General features: G+C 43.4%; 1 protein-coding gene across 1 annotated transcript; it reads right to left on the bottom strand.

The window, feature by feature from the left end:
- Nucleotides 1-16,198: 16,198 nt before the first annotated feature.
- LOC134671555 (uncharacterized) lies at nt 16,199-20,593 on the bottom strand. Its single transcript, XM_063529415.1, has one exon. The coding sequence runs from the start codon at nt 20,591-20,593 to the stop codon at nt 16,199-16,201; it is 4,395 nt and encodes a 1,464-aa protein (XP_063385485.1).

Here is a 20,593-nt window from a genome sequence, read left to right as displayed (position 1 = left end):
GGATTAGGTTAGGTTAGAACTGCGAGCCTTACAGAAACGAAATGCTACTTGAAAAGTGGGTTTGATTAGGTTCGAACGCGATCCGCACAGAACCGAACTGCTATCTGAGGAGTGGGTTAGGTTAGGCTAGAACTACGACCCTCATGGCTCCTGTTCACGATGGGCCAACGCCGGCCACTCCAAGGGACGCATTTATGCGTTAGAGGGAGCAAGTGATATTGCTATCTCATTCTACCGCATGGCTGCGTCCCTTGGAGTGGCCGGCGTTGGCCCATCCTGTAGAGGAGCCATTATACAGAAGCGAAATGCTAGTAGAAAAGTGGGTGGTTTTACCTCCTTTTCTACATAGTGTACCATCTACAATAATCTTTCATCGTGGAAGTCGGTTTTTTTTTCTTAAAAATTATTTATTTTTATTTTTTTTATTTTTTATGTTTGTTACTCCATATCTCCGTCATTACTGGACCGATTTTGAAAATTATTTTTTTGATTGTATGTATATGTATACAGATTGGTCCCGTTTTTGTCAAAATCCAGTTCTGATGATGGGATCTATGAGGAATCGACGGAACTCCTCAAATCTTAAAGGCATACATATGGTGATTTTTGTGTTTTTATCAACAAATCAAGCATATACATTCCAAAACGTGACATTTGATGAAGTGGAACTGCTGATGATGATCAGAACGGAACTCTTCAACGACGCATAGTTCACCTTTGGCGATTTGTCCTCTTCGTTATGTTTATTAAGCAAGTTAAGTTTTTAAGCCACAATTTTGTCAAGCTTGAGTTCTGATGATGGGATCCATGAGAAATCGAGGGAACTCCTCAAATTTTAAAGGCATGCGTATAGAGATTTTTGTATTTTCATCAGAAAATCAAGCATTTTCATTAAAAACTGTCGCATTTGATGAAGTGGAACTGCTGATGATGATCAGAACGGAACTCTTCAACGACGCATAGTTCACGTTTGGCGATTTGTCCTCTTCGTTATGTTTGTTAAGCAAGTTTAGTTTTTAAGCCACATTTCTGTCAAGCTCGAGTTCTGATGATGGGATCCATAAGGAATCGAGGGAACTCCTCAAATCTTAAAGGCATACGTATATAATTTTTTGTATTTTCATCATAAAATCAAGCATTTACATTAAAAACTGTCGCATTTGATGAAGTGGAACTGCTGATGATGATCAGAACAGAACTCTTCAACGACGCATAGTACATGTTTGGTGATTTCGAATTTCGATTTTGACTTGGACTGGGACCCGGACTCATACCCGGATCCGGTTCGGACCCGGACTCGGACTCGGACCCGGACTCGGACCCGGACTTGGATCCGGACTCGGACCCGGACTCGGACCCGGACTCGGACCCGGACCCGGACCCGGACTCGAACCGGGACTCGGACCCGGACTCTGACTCAGAGACCCGGACCTTGACCCGGAAAACCACTATGATACCTATACTAAATAAACCACTATGATTACCTACCATAAAATGTGGGTATGATGATGCCAAACCCCTCCCGCTCAAACTCCCGTACACCGCACCGCATGCGCCGTTAAGTGGGTTAGGTTAGGTTTGAACTGCGATCCTCACAGAACCGAACAAAAGTGGGTTAGGTTTGGTTAGAACTGCGAGTCTTACAGAAACGAAATGCTACTAGAAAAGTGGGTTTGATTAGGTTCGAACTGCGATCCTCACAGAACCGAACTGCTATCAGAGAAGTGGGTTAGGTTAGGCTAGAACTACAACCCTTACGGAAACGAAATGCTACTAGAAAGTACTGGTTTTACCTCCTTTTCTACATAGTGCACCATCTACCATAATCTTTCACCGGGCCCCATAGAAGTCGGTTTTTTTTTCTTAAAAATTATGTATATATGTAATATGTATTATAGAATATATATGTATTTAGTTGTGTACATATGTATTTAGTTGTGTATATATATATATATTTGTTGTAGGTAAGTTGCTAATATTATAATTAACTAAGAAACTTTTCGTTTTATTATCATTATAATTTTCTTTTCTTGTTCTTTTATTTACGCTGTTGGTACAGTACGGATGTCTACCGTCTCTGATTCTCCCTCAATTGCTCAAAGGTTAACTGGAAGAGATCCCTTAAAGGGATAAGTTCGCCTTTGTACTAATGACGAATGTTATTTTTCCTGTTTTGTTTTGTTTTTTTTTGTACAATAAAGTGTTTTACTACTACTACTACTACTAATATCGTCAGTCATCGCCTCCCGCTTGATACTTTGTCAGATGATAGTTATGCTATGCTTATGCTATCGTTATGTAATAATAATATCAAACGGGAGGCGATGTCAATTTTTTACATGTTTCGTTGGCTGCCAATCGTCAACCCACCAACGAAGCAGCAGCTGACGTCCACGAGGGTTCATCATACATAGCCGTTAACCCCTTACTAGTTATCACCCAGGAGGCTATTGGTCATAAAAATCTGTTCCTGGCTCGCGGTCTATATAGTTTTATTACCAATAAGTATCGCCATTCAACTGTCAGTAAACATATACCACAAAGTTAATACAGGAAACAGTGTCATCGATAACGAGATGTGCGGCGTAATCCGCATCTTCTGAGATGTGAACTTTTCCTGTTTGCCTTCTCTCCATAGGGACTTTTCCACTGAAACTTATCGAGTTTAACTTATTTGATAACGCAACCCCAAGAGTATTTCTGAACAGTATGAAAATGTTTTTATTTTATGGAATTTGATTTGTTTTGCGGCGTATTCGTTACGGTTGTCTTTTCGATTTACTTGTTTATTTCGGATTTTGTGTCAAATAAACTAGGAATATTAGATTGCAAGATATACATATATTAGTGTAAAGTTTTATGTTTGATAAACATGATGATTTATTTTTTAACTAGCAAATACCCTTTTCTAGTATGAAATGATATGCTCAAGTATTGTATACTTAAATGAAAGATTATTACCGGAAAGCGGTTTCTCAACTCAAAGACTTATGACAGAGTTTCAAGAATTGGTCCTTATTTTTTCTTAAAGCTGCTTATATTTCTATTGTAATCCTATCCTGACATTTATTGAATACTGGGAAGTAAAATTTAAATATTGATTTAAAATAATTCCGAAGCATATACCTATATACTTTTAAACTAAACTAAACAAAGAGGCCGTTTCTGCCTTAACGAACTGGTTTCAAACTTATTTTAATACCTCCTATCCTAGCCTAGTTGGTAGTGACCCTTTTTTTTTTTGACGGAGTGGGAATGCGTTTACGCACGGTGTGTGGGACTCGCCGCTCCTTTCCCCTCTCCTGACAAGAGAGGGGGAGAATTTGGCCCTACCCACTAAATCCACTCCGGCGTTTCACCCTCTCTGCCGTTCGTGAGGGCGCACTGGGATCGACTAGGATGACATTCCACCACGGCGCCCTCCGGCAGCCTCGGCTTACGCCAGGGCCCCCTCACATTGGGGGAGGATCAGAAACGCTTGATCCCCCCCCTTTTCCGACGTTTAGTACCCGCTAGCCCTACAGGAGCTCGAGGCGAGCATACGCTCTTCGCCCTCGACCCTGCCGTCTACGTCGGAGAGGAAGCGCGTCAGCAGCTGCTTCTCGCATCCTCTCCGCCGCCTCCTTCTGTGACATGATTTCTTCGCAGAAGGAGGCCACCGCTTCCCATTTCCTCTCGCTACCCAGCATCGCCGCTATTATGCTGCGTAGCGAGAGGTCCGCTACCCCCGTGGTCGCCCTGAGGGCAGCTCTTTCCACGGCCCAGCGATTGCACTCTTCTAGAGTGTGCTGAGCCGTGTCGTCCGCCGCTCCACATTCGTGGCACTGGGGCCCCGGCTCCCTCTGTATCTTGTGCAGGTAGTGTCCGAAGCAGCCGTGTCCGGACACCACCTGCGTCACCCTATATGTCAGGGCCCCCTTGCCCCGATCCACCCACTCATCCATTACCGGGAGAATAGCCCCTATGGTTCGGGTTCCATAGTGGCTATCCTCCAGGGCATCTCTCCATCGATCTCGTAGGCGCTCCGCGGCTGCCCGCGACATCCTCTCGGCCTCTTCCGCGTCTGGGGGCTCCCCACGCCCCCTCGCTTCCGCCCTCCACCAGTACCTTTCCGCTAGCACCCCCGCGTCCAGCTCCCAAGGCGGGGTGCCGGCAAGAAGGCATGTCGCTGCGTGAGAAGTGGTGCGGTAGGCCCTCACCATCCTCTGGGCCACCACCCTCTGTGGCCGACGGAGCAATGCCTTCGTGCATCTCGTCAGCCGTCCGGCCCAAATTGGCGCCCTGTAGAGCGCCATGCTCCGGACGACCCCCGCATACAGCCGCCTACACGGCGCATTCGGCCCCCCCAAATTTGGCAGTAGGCGGCCCAGTTGGTAGTGACCCTGCCTGCGAAGCAGGAGGCCCTGGGATCAAATCCTGGTGAGGGCATTTATTTGTGTTTTGTTCCTGAGTTATGGATGTTTTCTATGTACCTATTTAAGTATTTATCTATCTTCTTCCTCGCGTTATCCCGGCATTTTGCCAAAGGACATGGGAGCCTGGGGTCCGCTTAGTAACTAATCCCAAGAATTGACGTAGGCACTAGTTTATATGAAAGCGACTGCCATCTGACATTTCAATCCAGAAGGGAAACTAGGCCTTATCAGACTATTTATCTATATTATCTTTATATATTAACAACAACAGGAGCATTCGTTTTGCAGTAACGCTGCAAAAGTAGGTATATACTCTTGTAACTTAATGTGATCTTTTAAATAAGAAGTCGAAAATTGATCACACCACGATATAGTATAGGGCATATATGTAAACAAATTGGCAAGCCTAAACCTAACTTATTCTGTCAACATTGAAATCCCTCAAAAAGTTGAAGTAGTTTTGCAGCGCAGTGACTTTTAAACCAATTTAATAAGAGCATTCAATATTTGTAATATCTCTAAAACAAAAATAAAATAATATTTACCAAGCCGTAGACACGGAAAAGGCCTGCATTTTGTCTGTATTAGTCTAATTCCAATGTAATTTTAATTCATTCACCAGATGTGAAACTTATATAAATTCACAAAAAAAAACTAAAATATTGCTATTAAATATATATATATTAAATATTGTATAAGCTTCAAAATATTGTGTAGTGGAGCATTAAGTGCAGAAATGTATGGAGCAGTACTTTTGTCCCAGGCGATGGCGCTTGGGCCAAACAAAGCTGATCTAGCCCGATAGCCATGAGATCGTGCCGTGGCTACGCCCCCAAAAAGGGATAGGTATGGGTCGGCTTCCCAGGATCAATTCGTGCTATAATTCGACGACCGGTCCAGCCTAGTGGGTAGTGACCCTGCCTGCGAAGCCGACGGTCCTGGGTTCGAATCCCAGTAAGGGCATTTATTTGTGTGATGAACACTAATATATGTTCCTGACTCATGGGTGTTTTCTATGTATGTATTTATCTATATAAGTATGTATATCGTCGCCTAGCACCCATAGTACAAGCTTTGCTTAGTTTGGGGTTAGGTTGAACTGTGTAAGATGTCCAAAAATATTTATTTATTATTATATTTATTAATTCTTCCTGCTCCTAACAAATAGGGCAAGTCATATTATATACCTCATCATCATCATCATTCTAGTCTTCAGTCGCCCATTGCTGAGCATAGGCCTCTCTTCGTGTACGCCACTTATCCCGGTCCTGGGCTTGTCTCATCCAAAAGTGCCCTGCGATTTTCCGAATGTCATCCACCCAACGAACCAACGGACGCCAGTCTGTTATATACCTATATGTATATAATACGAGACGGCACACAAACGAATACAATTTCATCCTAATACTAATACGTCATCATTTCACCAGAGAATAGATCTACTTCAGCGTAGGTATACTCAAATAAGTATCTCAAAGTTTTTCCGTTTCATGGTCCCGAGAACACGACAAAGATTTAAGAGTCGGCTCTTACTGTAAATACAAAGTTTTGGGATTTTCTTTTAACTTACTGATAAAAGTTAAAAGTTAGTTGAGACAGATTTGGGTACGGAAATACACGTAAGTATTTTTGTGGATGTTTTTTACAACAATTTAAGTACCTTAGCAACTTTGACTATTTGGAAGGACAGGTGTTACAAAAAACCGGCCAAGCGCGAGTCAGACTCGCGCACAAAGAGTTCTGTACCATTACCTATATTAGTTAATATATCAAGGGTATACCTATTGCGGCAAAGAAATCACGTACTAACGTCAGCAATGGGAACTTTGTAAGAAACTACGAATAGTCTTGGGAAAAATGTATCAACTGAAAAAAGTGGTGAGTAAAAATGTGTTATTAGTGGTTTACTATGCGTTAGCGGATTCCATAATTAATTACGGTTTAAGTGTGTACGGCCGCACCTTTAGTACTTATATAAACGATGTAGAAAATTTGCAGATCAGATTAGTTAAATATTTGGTTGACAGTAAAATAAAAAATATGTGTAATGATTATAGCGAGTTATTCCCACTTTGTAAAATTTTACCTGTACAAAAAAAAATTAAATACCTGATTGCTTTAGAAAACTATTACTTAGATGAGTATAAACGGCCAGCATTTAATAAATACAACACGAGGAGGGTACGTGAAGGGAAGTTAATATACAGCCTGCGGCGGTTAATTATTATGGGAAAAGGTTAAATAAATATTTAGTGCCTAGGCTGTTTAACGAAATAGGGTGGTTAAGAGGTAAACCTAGGTTAAGTAAGCCGATCCTTAAAAAGAGATTAAAAACATACCTTTTAGAAAATTAAACTTTGAGACAATGTGAAGACTTGTTAGGCATCTATGCATGTTAGTTTTTTTATATTATAATAAGGATTACCTATTGTTTAAGTTACTAATTGTTTTGTTTAGGTGCATGATTCCATTAGTTAAGTGAGCGCTTCATTCGCCAACAAACTGGTTACAGTTCAGCGATATTGTAAATTTTGTTTATGAGCATGTATCTTTTGTGTAAAAAAAAAAAAAAAACGTTTGTTGTATGGGAGCCCCACTGAAATATTTATTTTATTCTGTTTTTAGTACATATTTTGTTGTTATAGCTGCAACAGAAATACATCATCTCAATCATCTGTGATAATTTCAACTGTCTATCTATCACGGTTCATGAGATACAGCCTGGTGACAGACAGACGGATATTAGAGTCTTAGTAATAGGGTCCCGTTTTTGGCCCAAAATAAGTACTACACGACGATTTTATAAATGAGGAAGCCGATTGAGATTCAGAAATTAGATTTTTGAAATAAAACCTAAAACTTTAAATTGCTGGGATCTTTCTCCTTACTCCAATGAACGCATAATTAGAGTAACAGACATAGTCTAATAAAACATGGTCTTCTCTTCCCAGAGTGACACAAGCCTACGTCATAATAACATTGCCACTTTATATAGCGCTATCCCATATTATTATATAGCGCTGTCGCATGATGACTAGGGTTTGTGTCAGTCGGCAGGTCGGAAGAGAGTACCAGGCGGAGTATATTATTATACCATGGTAACAGAGAAAGATGCCCGCAATTTCACAACTTCGATTACCGCGTAATAGCCCAGTGGCGAGCAGCAGTCGTGTTGGAGGCCAAGACACACTTTGGGTCGCTGCGCGAGTATTATAAGTAAATTTTATATTTCTCAAGTGGCATATCTACAGCATCGTTTAATCTGTGATCAGCTTGCGTCGTCGCTGTATCATGTCGGCCATTAATTGCAATTCCCTCTAACGTTGATTTTCCGACGTCATTAGTCGAGAAAAGTCTCTAGTTAATGTTTTCTCGGGCTTTCGCTTCGGAATTATTTTTCTCGTTTTAACACTCGTTACAAGTGTCTCTATTTCTATATAAATAAGTTTCTGGGAATACATACCTGTTTTTTTTTAATATTATGGGTTAAAACAGTAGTTCTATTAAATAACAAATACAAAATGCAACAAAGGAGTTAAGATAAAATCATGCCGCTAAGGCTCACTAGCAGCATTCCACTTACTCTGGGTTAACCCGTTAAACGGTTAACCCAGTCAACCTAGTGTCAAATTGTACTGGTTACCATGGTATCTCCTGTGTAACCAGTTAACCCCGGGTTAGGGAGATTGTGCAAGTGGCGCTTAAGGTATTATAGGTTGGAGCGAAAGGTTCGATCGCTGTGTCACGCTCCAACTTATGGTTATCGCTCCCGCCGTCGCAAGTCGCTCGATGTCGTGGCGTGTCGCCAGCGACTTCAAGTGAAGTGGCGAGACGTCACCGGACTTCGCCCGACATGTCTGGCAACATCGCGGGACACGTTCCGCCAAGTCGGGTCACGTCAGGCGAAGTTTTGCGAAGTCGCACGACGTCGCTTACGGACATAAGTCACGCGATGCCGCCAGCCGGCCCAGCCAAGGTTACAATCGCTATCGCTTCGACAACGAAAAGCATTATGTCTCTCTATCACTCTTCCATATTAGCGCGACAGTGACAGTTGCGTTTCAATCGCTACGGAGGCGATTGGCATCTTGGCTACGCGGCCTGATTTATCAGACGAAATCGCTCGACTTCGCTTGACATGTCGCGGGACATTTTGTATAAACCGCAACCGCAATAATAATGAAAATAATTATCACAGACCTCAATAATACAAACATTTAAGCCATCGCTTGAAACAAACAGAAGTCGTCAACATTTTAGCCTAAAGTTAATAATATCAAATAAACAACACGACCACATTACCCATAGCTAAATTCCATCCGAAGCAGGGGTCGTAAATCATTGGCACGTTTCAAATTAATTCACTACAGTACCTGACTAATCCGTGCGCAATCAGCTCGGCTTTTGTGACCGCTGAGGTTAATGAACTCAGGGGTAAATAATTTTGCACAGGTATTTGGTCTTTGGTAAGAGCAGTAACTAGTGTTAGTTAATACTCGAGTCCTTTGAGTACTCTGCCTTAATGCCTCGGTTCGTTTCGAACTCGTGACCTCCTACAGGACTAATATTATGGGAAGGTTCATATTTTAGATATAATTTTAAAAACAATTTCGCTTTTTAGGGTCAATACCGGTCGGCAGGTAGCCTAGTAGGAGGCAGTTAAATTCCCTTTTATATGGTTTCTAGTCTGTCTTGTCAGATACCGGATTATAATGTCGCACTAAACAAAGTCTGCAGCGGATTTGATAGCCCACGCAGTATAAGTGTTATGTAAACGTCATAATTTCATAGAAGTTTGTCGTTTAAAATGACACTTGCACTGCGTGGTATCAAAATCGCTGCAGACTTTTTACGGTCTGACTATACACAAATTTAAACTAAAAACATCTAAAAACTCAAGCAAAAACAAGTAACTATTTCCAAGTCAGTATAAACACTGGCTTTAATAACGGACTCCCGGAGAACGTAAATATGGCAATTTTTAAAATTCCTACTCGTAAGTCCCAGTTTCTCGAGACGTGTGTTGCCATCGCTTCCCGCAAGCTAGTCTACAGCTTTCTAGGTAACGAGACATAGTTTCTTGTTCCGACGTCTAAAGGCGTCCGCTGGCGCGGTTGCACGGAGCGGGTTACCACATTCACTGCCCCCGACTCACATGTGCGTCCACCATCATACAAGTTTGTTCCTAGGCAACGCCCCCTGGCAGTGAATGCGTTAAAGAAAAATAGCATGAGCAACGCTAGCGCGAGTAGCGCGCGACTGATTTTACCCACAGTGGCACCCGCGTGCGTGTACAAACACCAACACTCCTAACTGAACATCGGTGGACCTTATTACATACAAAAGGCATAAGGTGGACCGATTTAGGTACAGTTAACAATGTGGGCAATGGTACCCGCGCCAGTTTGCGGACGAACGCCCTAAAAGTGGTGAAAATGCGTGCTATTATAGAGTACTAATTATTTTACAATTTTCAAAATTCAATTCAATAAACACTCTGAAAATAAATTTCAGATAATTCCTGCAACTGTAACCCGTTCCGTAACAAACCAATAAACCAACGTAATTGCCGCGAGGGTACACTCTTTTGCTTGTAGGTCAGTATTGCTTTTTGTGTTATACTTCGTTTTTTTTAGCATTAGAAATTAGGTAAACAATCTTGATGTGTCTTTTAATTGAAAAACACATTGTAAAAATAAGTTACGGCAAATATGTAACAATTATGAATCTAATACGATCATTTATATTCTTCTGCTTTCATAAGTAATAGTTATTGATTTTTAAAAAGCGTTTTTAAATTAAAAGACATGCCAAGATCGCTTACCTTCTTTCAAGTTCTTTCTAATGCTAAAAAAAACGAACTATAGATAAGGAACCTTCCAATCCCTCCACTGTGCGACGTGAGTGGCCCGACGCGCACTGTATCCATTTTCATTTTTCCATTCTACTGTATGTATTTTTCCATACTACCTCTTCATCCAAATTTATACCCTCAATAACGCTTCAATCTAAATTTAAATTTCTCTTTGATCATTCCCGATTAAAGTATTTCAGCTTCAGCCAGTGGCGTCAATGGCTGAGTAATTACCCAATTACCTAAACTGTTCAAGCACTTAACGTGCCTAGGTTATGATCGATTTATGACCTAGCTTCACAGATCACTTGCCTATAGATGGATTATTCGTAAACACACACGAGACAATTTGTTACAAAAACGTAAAAAGAAGGAAGTCCCACGAAATGGCCACATGGCCAGCATGTGGCTGCCGACTTCCAGCGCTGAGGGCCTACCGCGAACCACGTTCGACGTGTTGCCTCCCTGTCACGCCTACGTATGAATTTACATATGCGACAGAGAGGTAACACGTCGAACGTGGTTCGCGGTAGACCCCCCAGCAGCTCTCCGTTCAACGGCTCCAGGCGAATATCAATATCTTTATCATAATTTTATTTATTATAACACTGAAAAGTGAGTAGACTCATAAAAAAAGAACTGCATCAGTAAATTATTCGTTATTGGCGGTTCGATTATCTTAAAGGAAAATACTTGCCTTCTAAGAATATAGAAATAAATATTCCTCATCGCTTTTTGCTGATCACCGTCAGTAACCTGCCTAAGACGAAACAGCTTAATTAGTCACACGTTCGTGCCCCCAAATATTTTTTAAGTTTATTTAAACATCGGACAGCCATATACAAAATAGTTTTTACAAAAATGAACACTAGTTAGGCTCCAACATTACTACGGAAACTTTTTTTATTTTATGATATAGGGAGCAAAAGAGCAGACGGATCGTAAGCGATTACCGTTACCCGTGGACACCCGCAACACCAGAGGGATTGGAAGTGCGCTATTATGGTCGGGGATGTTCATTATTTGGCCTGGCAAGACGGACGTAATGTCACGTTCGAAACGTCAGGCCAAATAATAAGAGTAAGTGAACGCGATTAAGTCCCGATTCAGTTTTGAAAAATTGCAGTGTTTATTGTAAGAAAAGTCGACTGCGAAGCCGATGGTCCTGGGTTCGAATCCCAGTAAGGGCATTTATTTGTATGATGATACAGATATATGTTCCTGAGTCATGGGTGTTTTCTATGTATTTAAGTATTTGTATATTATATATATCGTTGTCTGAGTACCCACAACACAAGCCTTCTTGAGCTTACTGTGGGACTTAGTCAGTCTGTGTAAGAATGTCCTATAATATTTATTTATTTATTTATTTATTATTATTTATTTAAAGTGCATACTAATGCAGCTCGTTGGCACGCCAGGGATAATCAAGTGGTAATTATTGGGAAATCGGGATGTGTAATCGACAACTATAATTCATCGTGATCGCGAACTGTATAAGAGTAAGTGAACATAAGTCTCGATTAGTGATCCAAAAAACTCGAGCCTTTTAGCTCTTTTTTTAGGGCTCGCCTCATCTCTTGACGCCTAAAGGCTAAAAGGCTATTTAGCTCTTTAGCCTCCGAGCATAGTTCTATTAAAGATCCTAGACTCTTGGGGCTATAACCTTATTAAGCCCGGCCAGCCGGTCGGGGGCTAAAGAACTAAATAGGCCTTTTTTTAGGGGCTTAATAAGGTTATTAGCCCCAAGATTCCAGGCAAGATTCGAGTCCTTTGGATCACTAGTCTCGATACAGTTTTAAAAATTACGGTGTCTATTGTAAGGAAGTCTTTACCCAGCTCAAATGCCGTCGTCTCCTCACGGACACCGTAGTGCATACTAATTTAGGTGGTTGGCACGTCAGGGATAATCAAGTGGTAATTATTGGGAAATCGGGATGCGTATTCGACAACTATAATTCAGTGATCGCGAACTGTTGGTCCGTGGTAACCTGTTTTAATGACGTGTTCCGTAATTAAGGATGAGGTATGATTTAATTATGATTTGCGGTTTATGCAAGTCACTGTTGTCCATAAATGGAGCAAAATAATGTCAAATTAAAATATATTATAAAGGATGCCTCACACCGGGTCGTGCCCGGGCCGAGGCGTCCGACATGTCATTTTTAGGGTTCCGTACCCAAAGGGTAAAACGGGACCCTATTACTAAGACTTCGCTGTCCGTCCGTCCGTCCGTCTGTCACCAGGCTGTATCTCACGAACCGTGATAGCTAGATAGTTGAAATTTTCACAGATGATGTATTTCTGTTGCCGCTATGACAACAAATACTAAAAACAGAATAAAATAAAGATTTAAATGGGGCTCCCATACAACCAACGTGATTTTTGACCAAAGTTAAGCAACGTCGGGAGTGGTCAGTACTTGGATGGGTGACCGTTTTTTTTTTGCTTTTTTTTTTGTTTGTTTTTGCCCGGTTTTCTATGACGGCTGACAGGTGATCACGTGGTGCCTTCCATATAAAACGGAGCGCCGGAAGCTCCCTGGCCCGGTCTAGTGTAAGTCATCCTTTATAGAACAAACTTACAGAAACTGACCTCATTAAATAATCATCATCATCATTAAATTAATCATTCTGATGTCAATGTACGTTAGAATTGGCCTGTAAGTCCATATTTTTCCGCTACCCATTATTTATACAGGGTGATTCATGAGTCGTGAGCAGGACTAATCCTGCACACTCAGTAACTGATAATTGATCGATCACCGTCATATTTAGGTGAAACAACCACACTTTTTCCTATTTTTTAACTTTTTGGTGAGGGCAAATTTAATTCTCTACAATCATGGTCACCCTACAAGACCTAATTAATAAACTTAAAACCTCTTTAACCGTAATGACAGCATTTTGATTACGAAGAAAATAAACTGTCAAACTTGAGTGAGATACGAGTTTTCAAAAGTAACCAGACCGTGATGACATTGATGACATTCATTTCGGCACAGAATATCGGTAGTTTAGTATTCTAATTCTAGGGTGACCATGCATGTTGTAAATAAATTAATAACTTTTTTTTTTCAACTAGACTAGAAAATTTACGTTAACCTCACTGATACTGATACGAAACAGTTGCATATAATTTACGAAATGCGCAGTGTTAGTCCTGCTCACGTCTCCTGAATCACCCTGTATATTAATGACACGGCCACACTACAATGTATTATTTTGTTCTACTTTATTTCCCCCGCTAAGCGGATTACTATCGTTCGTTGTAATCTTTCTCAAGCAGCTCTTGCTCTAAGAAATATTACGTTTTTTAAGGAAAATATTGTATTATTGTGATTTGTTCCCACAAATCACAATAATAGTACGTCGGTTCCTCTCTCTGCAGCCCTGACCACCGGTAGCTTGGGCCTTGCCCCGCTGCTGGCGGCACCCTAGGTTAGGTTTTTTATAATGTGTTTATATGTATTTTTATTGTTTTGTAAGTGTTTTTATATTTTACTTTTATATTCATATTATAAAAATACCTAACCTAAGACGATAAATAAATAAAGAAAATATTAATAATACAATATTTTTGTTTTGACCTGAGACCCCATTTGGATGGATCAAGAACTTGCATGCGTAGAATAGAATATTATTATTATTACATCATCAACATCATCATAACTTAAGAGCTTGGAGTAATCGCCGTCGGAGTCGGAGTCGGTGCAGTAATAATAATTATTTATTATAGAGTAATTGAAAATACATACTTCTGTTGTTTTTTTTTAAATAGGTACTAATATTCTTCGCGTATTTTGTATCGCTTTATCATATTCCTGTCATTATTAAAAATGGTTCCATGGGAACAGGATTTCCTAGTTTACTCATGGAGCGTGTCAAATATTCAGTCAAATCTGCCCCGAGCCGGTATAATCCGGTCTTCTCGTGTTTCGCTGCTTTCACTCGGATTTACCTTTATCCGGAAATGCAAATGGAATGGAGAACAGAATGTAAGTATTTTACCTTTTACCTGGTTTGTTTGACATTTTTTTTATTATGTTTCGAGCATTTTAAAGCAGATGTTGAAAGTAGGGGTTCTGGATAAATTTATTGGATTCAATTTTTTGTTAACACAAAGTGGAACTCACTCGAAGCTACGGTGCCTACGGTGACTGCTTACCATCAGGGGGGTCTTATGCTTGTTTCCCACCGATGTAGTATAAAAAAAGACTCGAACGCCCGGGTATATCCGGATATCCCGGACGCGAGTTCGAGTCTTGCCCAAGACTTTTTCCACCTTTCCTTTATTTCTAATAATTATAATATTAAACAATTCATATACTCGCGAACCTCTACAACATATTAATCAGATTCCACCGAGACCCTTCACGGCGTAATCACGGCTCTTACTCTTGCGTTTATTACGTCAGTGCTCCGCCGCAGGTTCTTACAGAATTAATAAAATAATAATTGCCTGCTACAACTTTGAGATACCCAACGTGCAAGTCGAGACAAAATAAATGTACGTTGCATTCTTTTATTTATACTTTATGAAACCTTTTGAAGAAACCTCAAGAAAACAACTGGAAATGGAGTTGTTTTCTTGAGGTTTCTTCAAAAGCAATATTTTTTCGAATCAAAACATGAATTAAACAGTACAGGATTACTCACACTAGGTCAATCCGGGTCCGAGCCGGGGCCTCCGATGCTTCATTTTCTGTACAAAGCATCACGTGATCACCGAATACCCGTTATTGAACTCTCAACGTCCAATATAGCCGACGATAGCAATTGGAGAAGGTAACTGGTCTACTGGCGCCTCGCTCGAAACCGCAGCCGGCCCAGACTCTGATGCACCGTAATGCGAAGCCCTCAACGAATTGTCCTCGATCGCCCCGACGATTAATTAAAAGATTCCGAGTATAAACTGACTTTTATTAACGGCGTTCTTCATATAAAAATGCTCCTATAACGATTAGGCGGTACAGCTTCGGATCCCTCAGGCTTTCTTCGGTTTTCTTCCTTTTTCCTTTTTTCCTTTTCGGCTGCTGCTGGATTACTGTACGATCCGAAGCGGTGCCGTCTGGCTTTTATACTAAAAATCTAGAAAGAGAATCACCTTCGATAGGGAGATAAAATTAAATCTTAATTCGCGGTTTTTCTCGGCCTATGATTGGCTAGTCACTTAATACGGTCATTTTCGAGTGAATTTTCATTATCTCCATATCGCTTCGCGACTCATATTATAAATACCTAATTATCTATCGACTTAAAACTATTACAAATAGTTAAACACGTTACTTAGCTACAAAAATAAACAATAACGAGCTCAGTAATCCCTTCGACCTATCCATGAGCGATAACAAAAGGCCTACGGTGCACGAACAATAGGCGTTTTATTACCCCTTCGCCCGCTCGCAGGGTTTTGTTTGCTTGTTTTGCCTTACGATTCTTATCTTACTGGGTAACTAGGCTAATGATCTACAATATTTACAAACATTGTCATGATGTAACTCTAACGGATAATGACCTATTAAAGGAAACATGCTAGTTTCATAGTGAAAATTGCGCTATACTGTCGCGCTGAGCCCGGATTTGATCGACCAATGGGAACGTGTCGTGCTGTCCCTTTCATTTCGCGACTTCCTTGTCTTGACCCGCCCACTTTGGTTGACCAATGGCAGCGTCTACATTAATTTTCCTAGTTTATAGGGATTACTTAGGATTCCGAAATAAGTTTAGTCATTTTTACCTATCGTACTAGGTGACCTAAAACTTAATACGAGCTTACGACTTAACTAACGAATATTACAAGTCCTTATACCTATTAACAATCTAATCGCGGTTTCCCTACCTATCTTTAAATCTTTATTTCGAATACAGCCTTAATCGAATTTATTTTAAATCTAGCTTAGACTAATCCGCGCCTTGTCGTAGCGTCGCTAACATTTTGTCCCCGCAGTCGAAGACTCCTGGTGCATGGGTTGCGACGCGATGACTGCCAGCTTGCAGCTCGGCCTGCGCAGCGTCCCGTGCCTCGTCCTGACGTCTGCGGAGCGAACCCGTCCGTCGGGTCCATGGTAGACGGTCTCGACGACTCCTTTAGGCCACACGCTGCGTGGTCCACTGGGCTCGGAAATGATGACTACATCTCCCGGCCGGATCTGTCGTCCTCCGTCGTCGGATGATTTGCGCGGTGCCAGCAGTGGAAAGTACTCCTTGGTCCAGCGCCGCCAGAAGTGGTCTGCTAGCGCCTGGGCAGCCCTCCACTGTCGCTTGTCGTTCTCGTCGTAAGCGCCAATCATTGGTAGGTTCGCGTTGTGAAGTAGAAGAAAGTGCGCAGGTGTGAGACTTTCCTCGCTGTCCGGATCGACGTTCACGTGCGTTAACGGCCTTCTATTGACGATGTTTTCGATCTCTGCCAGTAGAGTCTCGAACACTTCGGTTTTTGGCGCTCTAGTGTTAAATGTATAGAGCATCGCTGTCTTCACGGTGCGTACCATCCGCTCCCAGGCTCCGCCTGCAGATGGGTTGCCGGGGGGGATGAACTTCCAGTCCATACGTTGTTGTACGCCGTACAGTTGCAACTGCGGAAGCCATTGCCTGTAGGCCTCGCGTAGCTCGTTCGATGCCGCCTTGAAGCACGTCGCGTTGTCGCTGTACATAACGCTCGGCCATCCTCTTCGTGCGGCGAAGCGCCTTAACGCCAGTAAAGCGCTATCGGTTGACAGGCTATGTACTGTTTCCAAATGAATAGCCCGTGTTACTAGGCATGTGTACAGACACACCCAGCGTTTTTCTCGTCGTCGTCCTATGGTCACGTACATAGGCCCGAGGTAGTCTTGCGCGGTGTAGGTGAATGGCCTCTGGTAAGCCTGTAGCCGCTCGGGTGGTAGATCGCCAAGGGGCTGCGCTCGCGGTGAAGCTCGACGTAGCTTACACAGCGCGCAGTCTCGCGCTACAGCTTTCACGGTAGGTCGTAGTTGTAGGATCCAGTAATCTTGACGTAGCTGATTTATTACCGCCTCGTTGTGAATGTGCGCCATTCGCCTGTGTGCGCGTTGGACCATTAATCTGGTAAATGAGTCCTTGCCGTCCAGTATTACGGGTCGTACCGATGTGTACAACACTGGAGCGTTTCCCAATCTTGTCTTCATGCGTAGCACGCCGTCGTCGCACAGCTCGGGTGCTAGAGTATATATTCGCGATTTCCTGTCCAAATCACGTCCTGCGCTTAGTGTACGTAGCTCGTCGGGAAAGCTTCGTCGCTGGCTATTCTGAAGCCACATATGCTCGGCTCGCTTTATGTGCTTCACTTGCAGTTGTAGCGTCTTATTTCTGGTTTTCAGCTTCTCTATGAAAAGCAGAACGTAGGCTGTCGAATTTATCAGTCTATCGTAGTTACTGAAGCGTCGTATATCCGGTAGCACGCTCGACGGATCTAACTTTGACGTAGTAGTAGATAACGTAGTCTCTACTATGACTCCGCTCTTCTTTTCAGGAAGGTCTTCAGTCGGTCTGACTGTTTCTTGACTCGGCCACTCCGTTTCTGGTCGGTAAAGAAATGACGGTCCTTTGTACCACTCGTCGTGTGCGGTGATTTTCCTCGCCGGCTTTCCTCTCGTAGCGTGGTCTGCGGGGTTCACGTCGGTTGGCACGTACATCCACGCTCGCCGGTCCGATTTTTCAGCTATTTCAGCCAAACGGTGTGACACGAACGGCTTATAGTTTCTCGCGTCGTCCTTAATCCATCCTAGCAATACTCGCGAGTCTGTCCAGTAGATAGTCCTCTCGACGTCGTATCGCTGCTCCTTTTTAATCGTCTCGGCCAGTCGAACTCCGATAACTGCGGCTGTCAGCTCTAATCGTGGTACTGACAGTACTTTCAGGGGGCAGACTCTGCTTTTGCCCGCTGCTAGGCTGACTCGTACATCTTCTGAATTTTCGATACGCCAATATGCCACGGCGCAATAAGCTTCAGTTGACGCGTCGGTGAATATGTGTAGCGTATATCTCGTAGCTCCGCCCGGTGACTCATACCGCCTAGGTATGCGTAGCGCCGCTACGTGTTTCAGTGCGTTCTGCCACTGAAAAAAGTCCTCGGCTTCTTTTTCTTCTAGCGGTGCGTCCCACGTCGTACCTTTCGTCCATACTCGTTGAAATATTATCTTCGCGCTGATGACGTATTGTGCGATAAGTCCCATAGGGTCATAAATGGACATTATCGCGCTGAGTAGCTCCCTTTTCGTCGGCGGCCGCTCCTGTAGCTTCACAGCCTCGGGAACTCGCAGCATTTTCGTGTTGTAGCCCAAAGTGTCAGTTCTAGGGTCCCACGTCATGCCTAGAACCGTAGGTTGACCTTCGCCCAGGTGCGTCGGTCCTTGCGCTGCGTGTAATTCAGGCTCGACGCTCGCTAACATTCGCGTACTGTTGCTCGCGTAGCCTCGTAGGTAAAAGCTGCCCTCCGCGTGCGAGTCTCGCACTTGTTGCGATACCCGTAGCAGCTCATCTTCGGTCTCGTACGATGCCACGTAGTCGTCCATATAATGGTTGTGGTGAATATCGTAGACCGCGTCCGGATATTTGTCCCGATTGTCGATTGCGTTCCTATTGCGCACTGAATGCGCTAGGAAAGGCGATGACACGTTGCCAAAGCAAACTCTGTTCAGTTTATAGACTTGAGGCTCCATATCTCTTCTAGTACCGCGCCATAAGAAGAGCTGGCTCTGTTGATCTTCTTCTCGCATCTGGATTTGTAGGAACATTTCTTGAATGTCCGCGACAACCGCGAAATTCCATTCGCGGAATCGTAGTAGGATTCCTAACAAGCTCCGTAGTAGGTCTGGCCCCGATAAAATATAGTCATTCAGACTATTTCCTTGACTTTTTGCCGCGCAGTCAAAAACGGCTCTTCTTTTGCCTTTATTTAAATTGAAAACGCTGAAGTGCGGCAAAAACCAAGTCCGGTCGGTTTGCGGCGGCTCCATGATACGTTCCGCGTATCCTTTCTGTAGCAGCTTCTGGATCTGGGCCTCGTAATCTTCAGCGAAATCCTTATCGCGCCGCATCTTCACCTCCAAATTGTGTAATCTGGATCGCGGCATAACGTAGCTCGGTGGTAGCTTTACGTTGTCCGTCGCCCACAGTTGACCGACCTCGTACCGGCCCGCTGCGGTCTTGCGTACTGTAGCGTTGAAAATGTCGATGGCTCGCTGATCGCTCGGACTGACGTTTTCTTTATTCGTTACTCCTAATGCTTCAATCGACCAATGCTTCTTCACTTGATCGATTAACTCGTCGTCATCTGTGCGGCATTGAAGTACGGTTTGCTCGACTGTACGAATGATGCGCGGCATGCGCCCGAAAAATACCCAGCCTAAGGGTGTCTTCATTGCGCATGGCTCGTCTTCTCCGCCCTGCCTGATCTCGATGGGGGTCTTCAGGTGGCAGAAATCGCCTCCAATCAGCATTTGCGGTACTCCTGTACCCACGTAGCATTCGTCGCCCAGATCTTCTAAGTGCTTGTATTTCATCAACTCGGCCTTGTTGAGTGATTGCGATCGTATTCCAAGTCCTTCTACGGTTTTCATGACGATTTCGTGCACGGTGCCTCCTCGTAGTGGTCCCACTTGCGCCTTTACAGTTTGCGTGATGGATGTGTGCTTCAGGTTTCTTATACCTCGTAGACATAGAGGTTCGTCTTCACCTACTGCTCCGATTTCGTCCGCGACGTCTTGATCGATCATTGAAAGCGTTGACCCATCGTCGAGGAATGCGAATATTTGAGCCGTACCCTTCGGCCCCGTGACGGTTACTGGCAGCACCTTCAGTAGCACGTTGAAATTTGGGGTTGACGACACGTAGACGCGCGGGTCGTTGTCCTCTCGTTCTGTAGGCCGCGGCTCCGATTCGGCCGCTGCCGCAAACGATGACGTCATTCTCGGTGAGGCGACCACTCGATGCGTCGATTGAGCTACCGCCATTGTAGCTCCGCTGTTATTATTGCTAGCCTGCATAGGCTCGGCGTGCAGCAAACGATGATGCGTGTGCGGACAGCCTGTCACGCCACACCCTTTCGCCTTGCATTGCGACTTCAAATGTTTCGCGTCCATACATCTGAAGCATATACGGTTGAGTCTTGCCCACTCCCATCTAGCGCCTATACTCTGCGCGGCCAGCTTGCGACAATCTGTAGTAATGTGATTGCCACCGCAGTACAGACACGTGTTCTTCGCTGTGATTTGTCGAGCCGCGTACGTAGCCTTCTGCGCTCCGCTGCATCGATTCGCGGCCGGAGCTGGAGTAGGGATGAAGTTGCGCGGCGCGGGCGCGTTCAT

Source organism: Cydia fagiglandana, chromosome 15 (assembly GCF_963556715.1).
Source record: "Cydia fagiglandana chromosome 15, ilCydFagi1.1, whole genome shotgun sequence".
NCBI lineage: Eukaryota > Metazoa > Arthropoda > Insecta > Lepidoptera > Tortricidae > Cydia > Cydia fagiglandana.
Note: the sequence above shows the minus strand (reverse complement) of the source record. Positions and strands in the feature narration are given on the sequence as shown.

Coding starts and splice junctions, on each gene's coding strand:
- LOC134671555 (XM_063529415.1), bottom strand. CDS start 20,593: ATGAACGCGCCCGCGCCGCGCAACTTCATCCCTACTCCAGCTCCGGCC.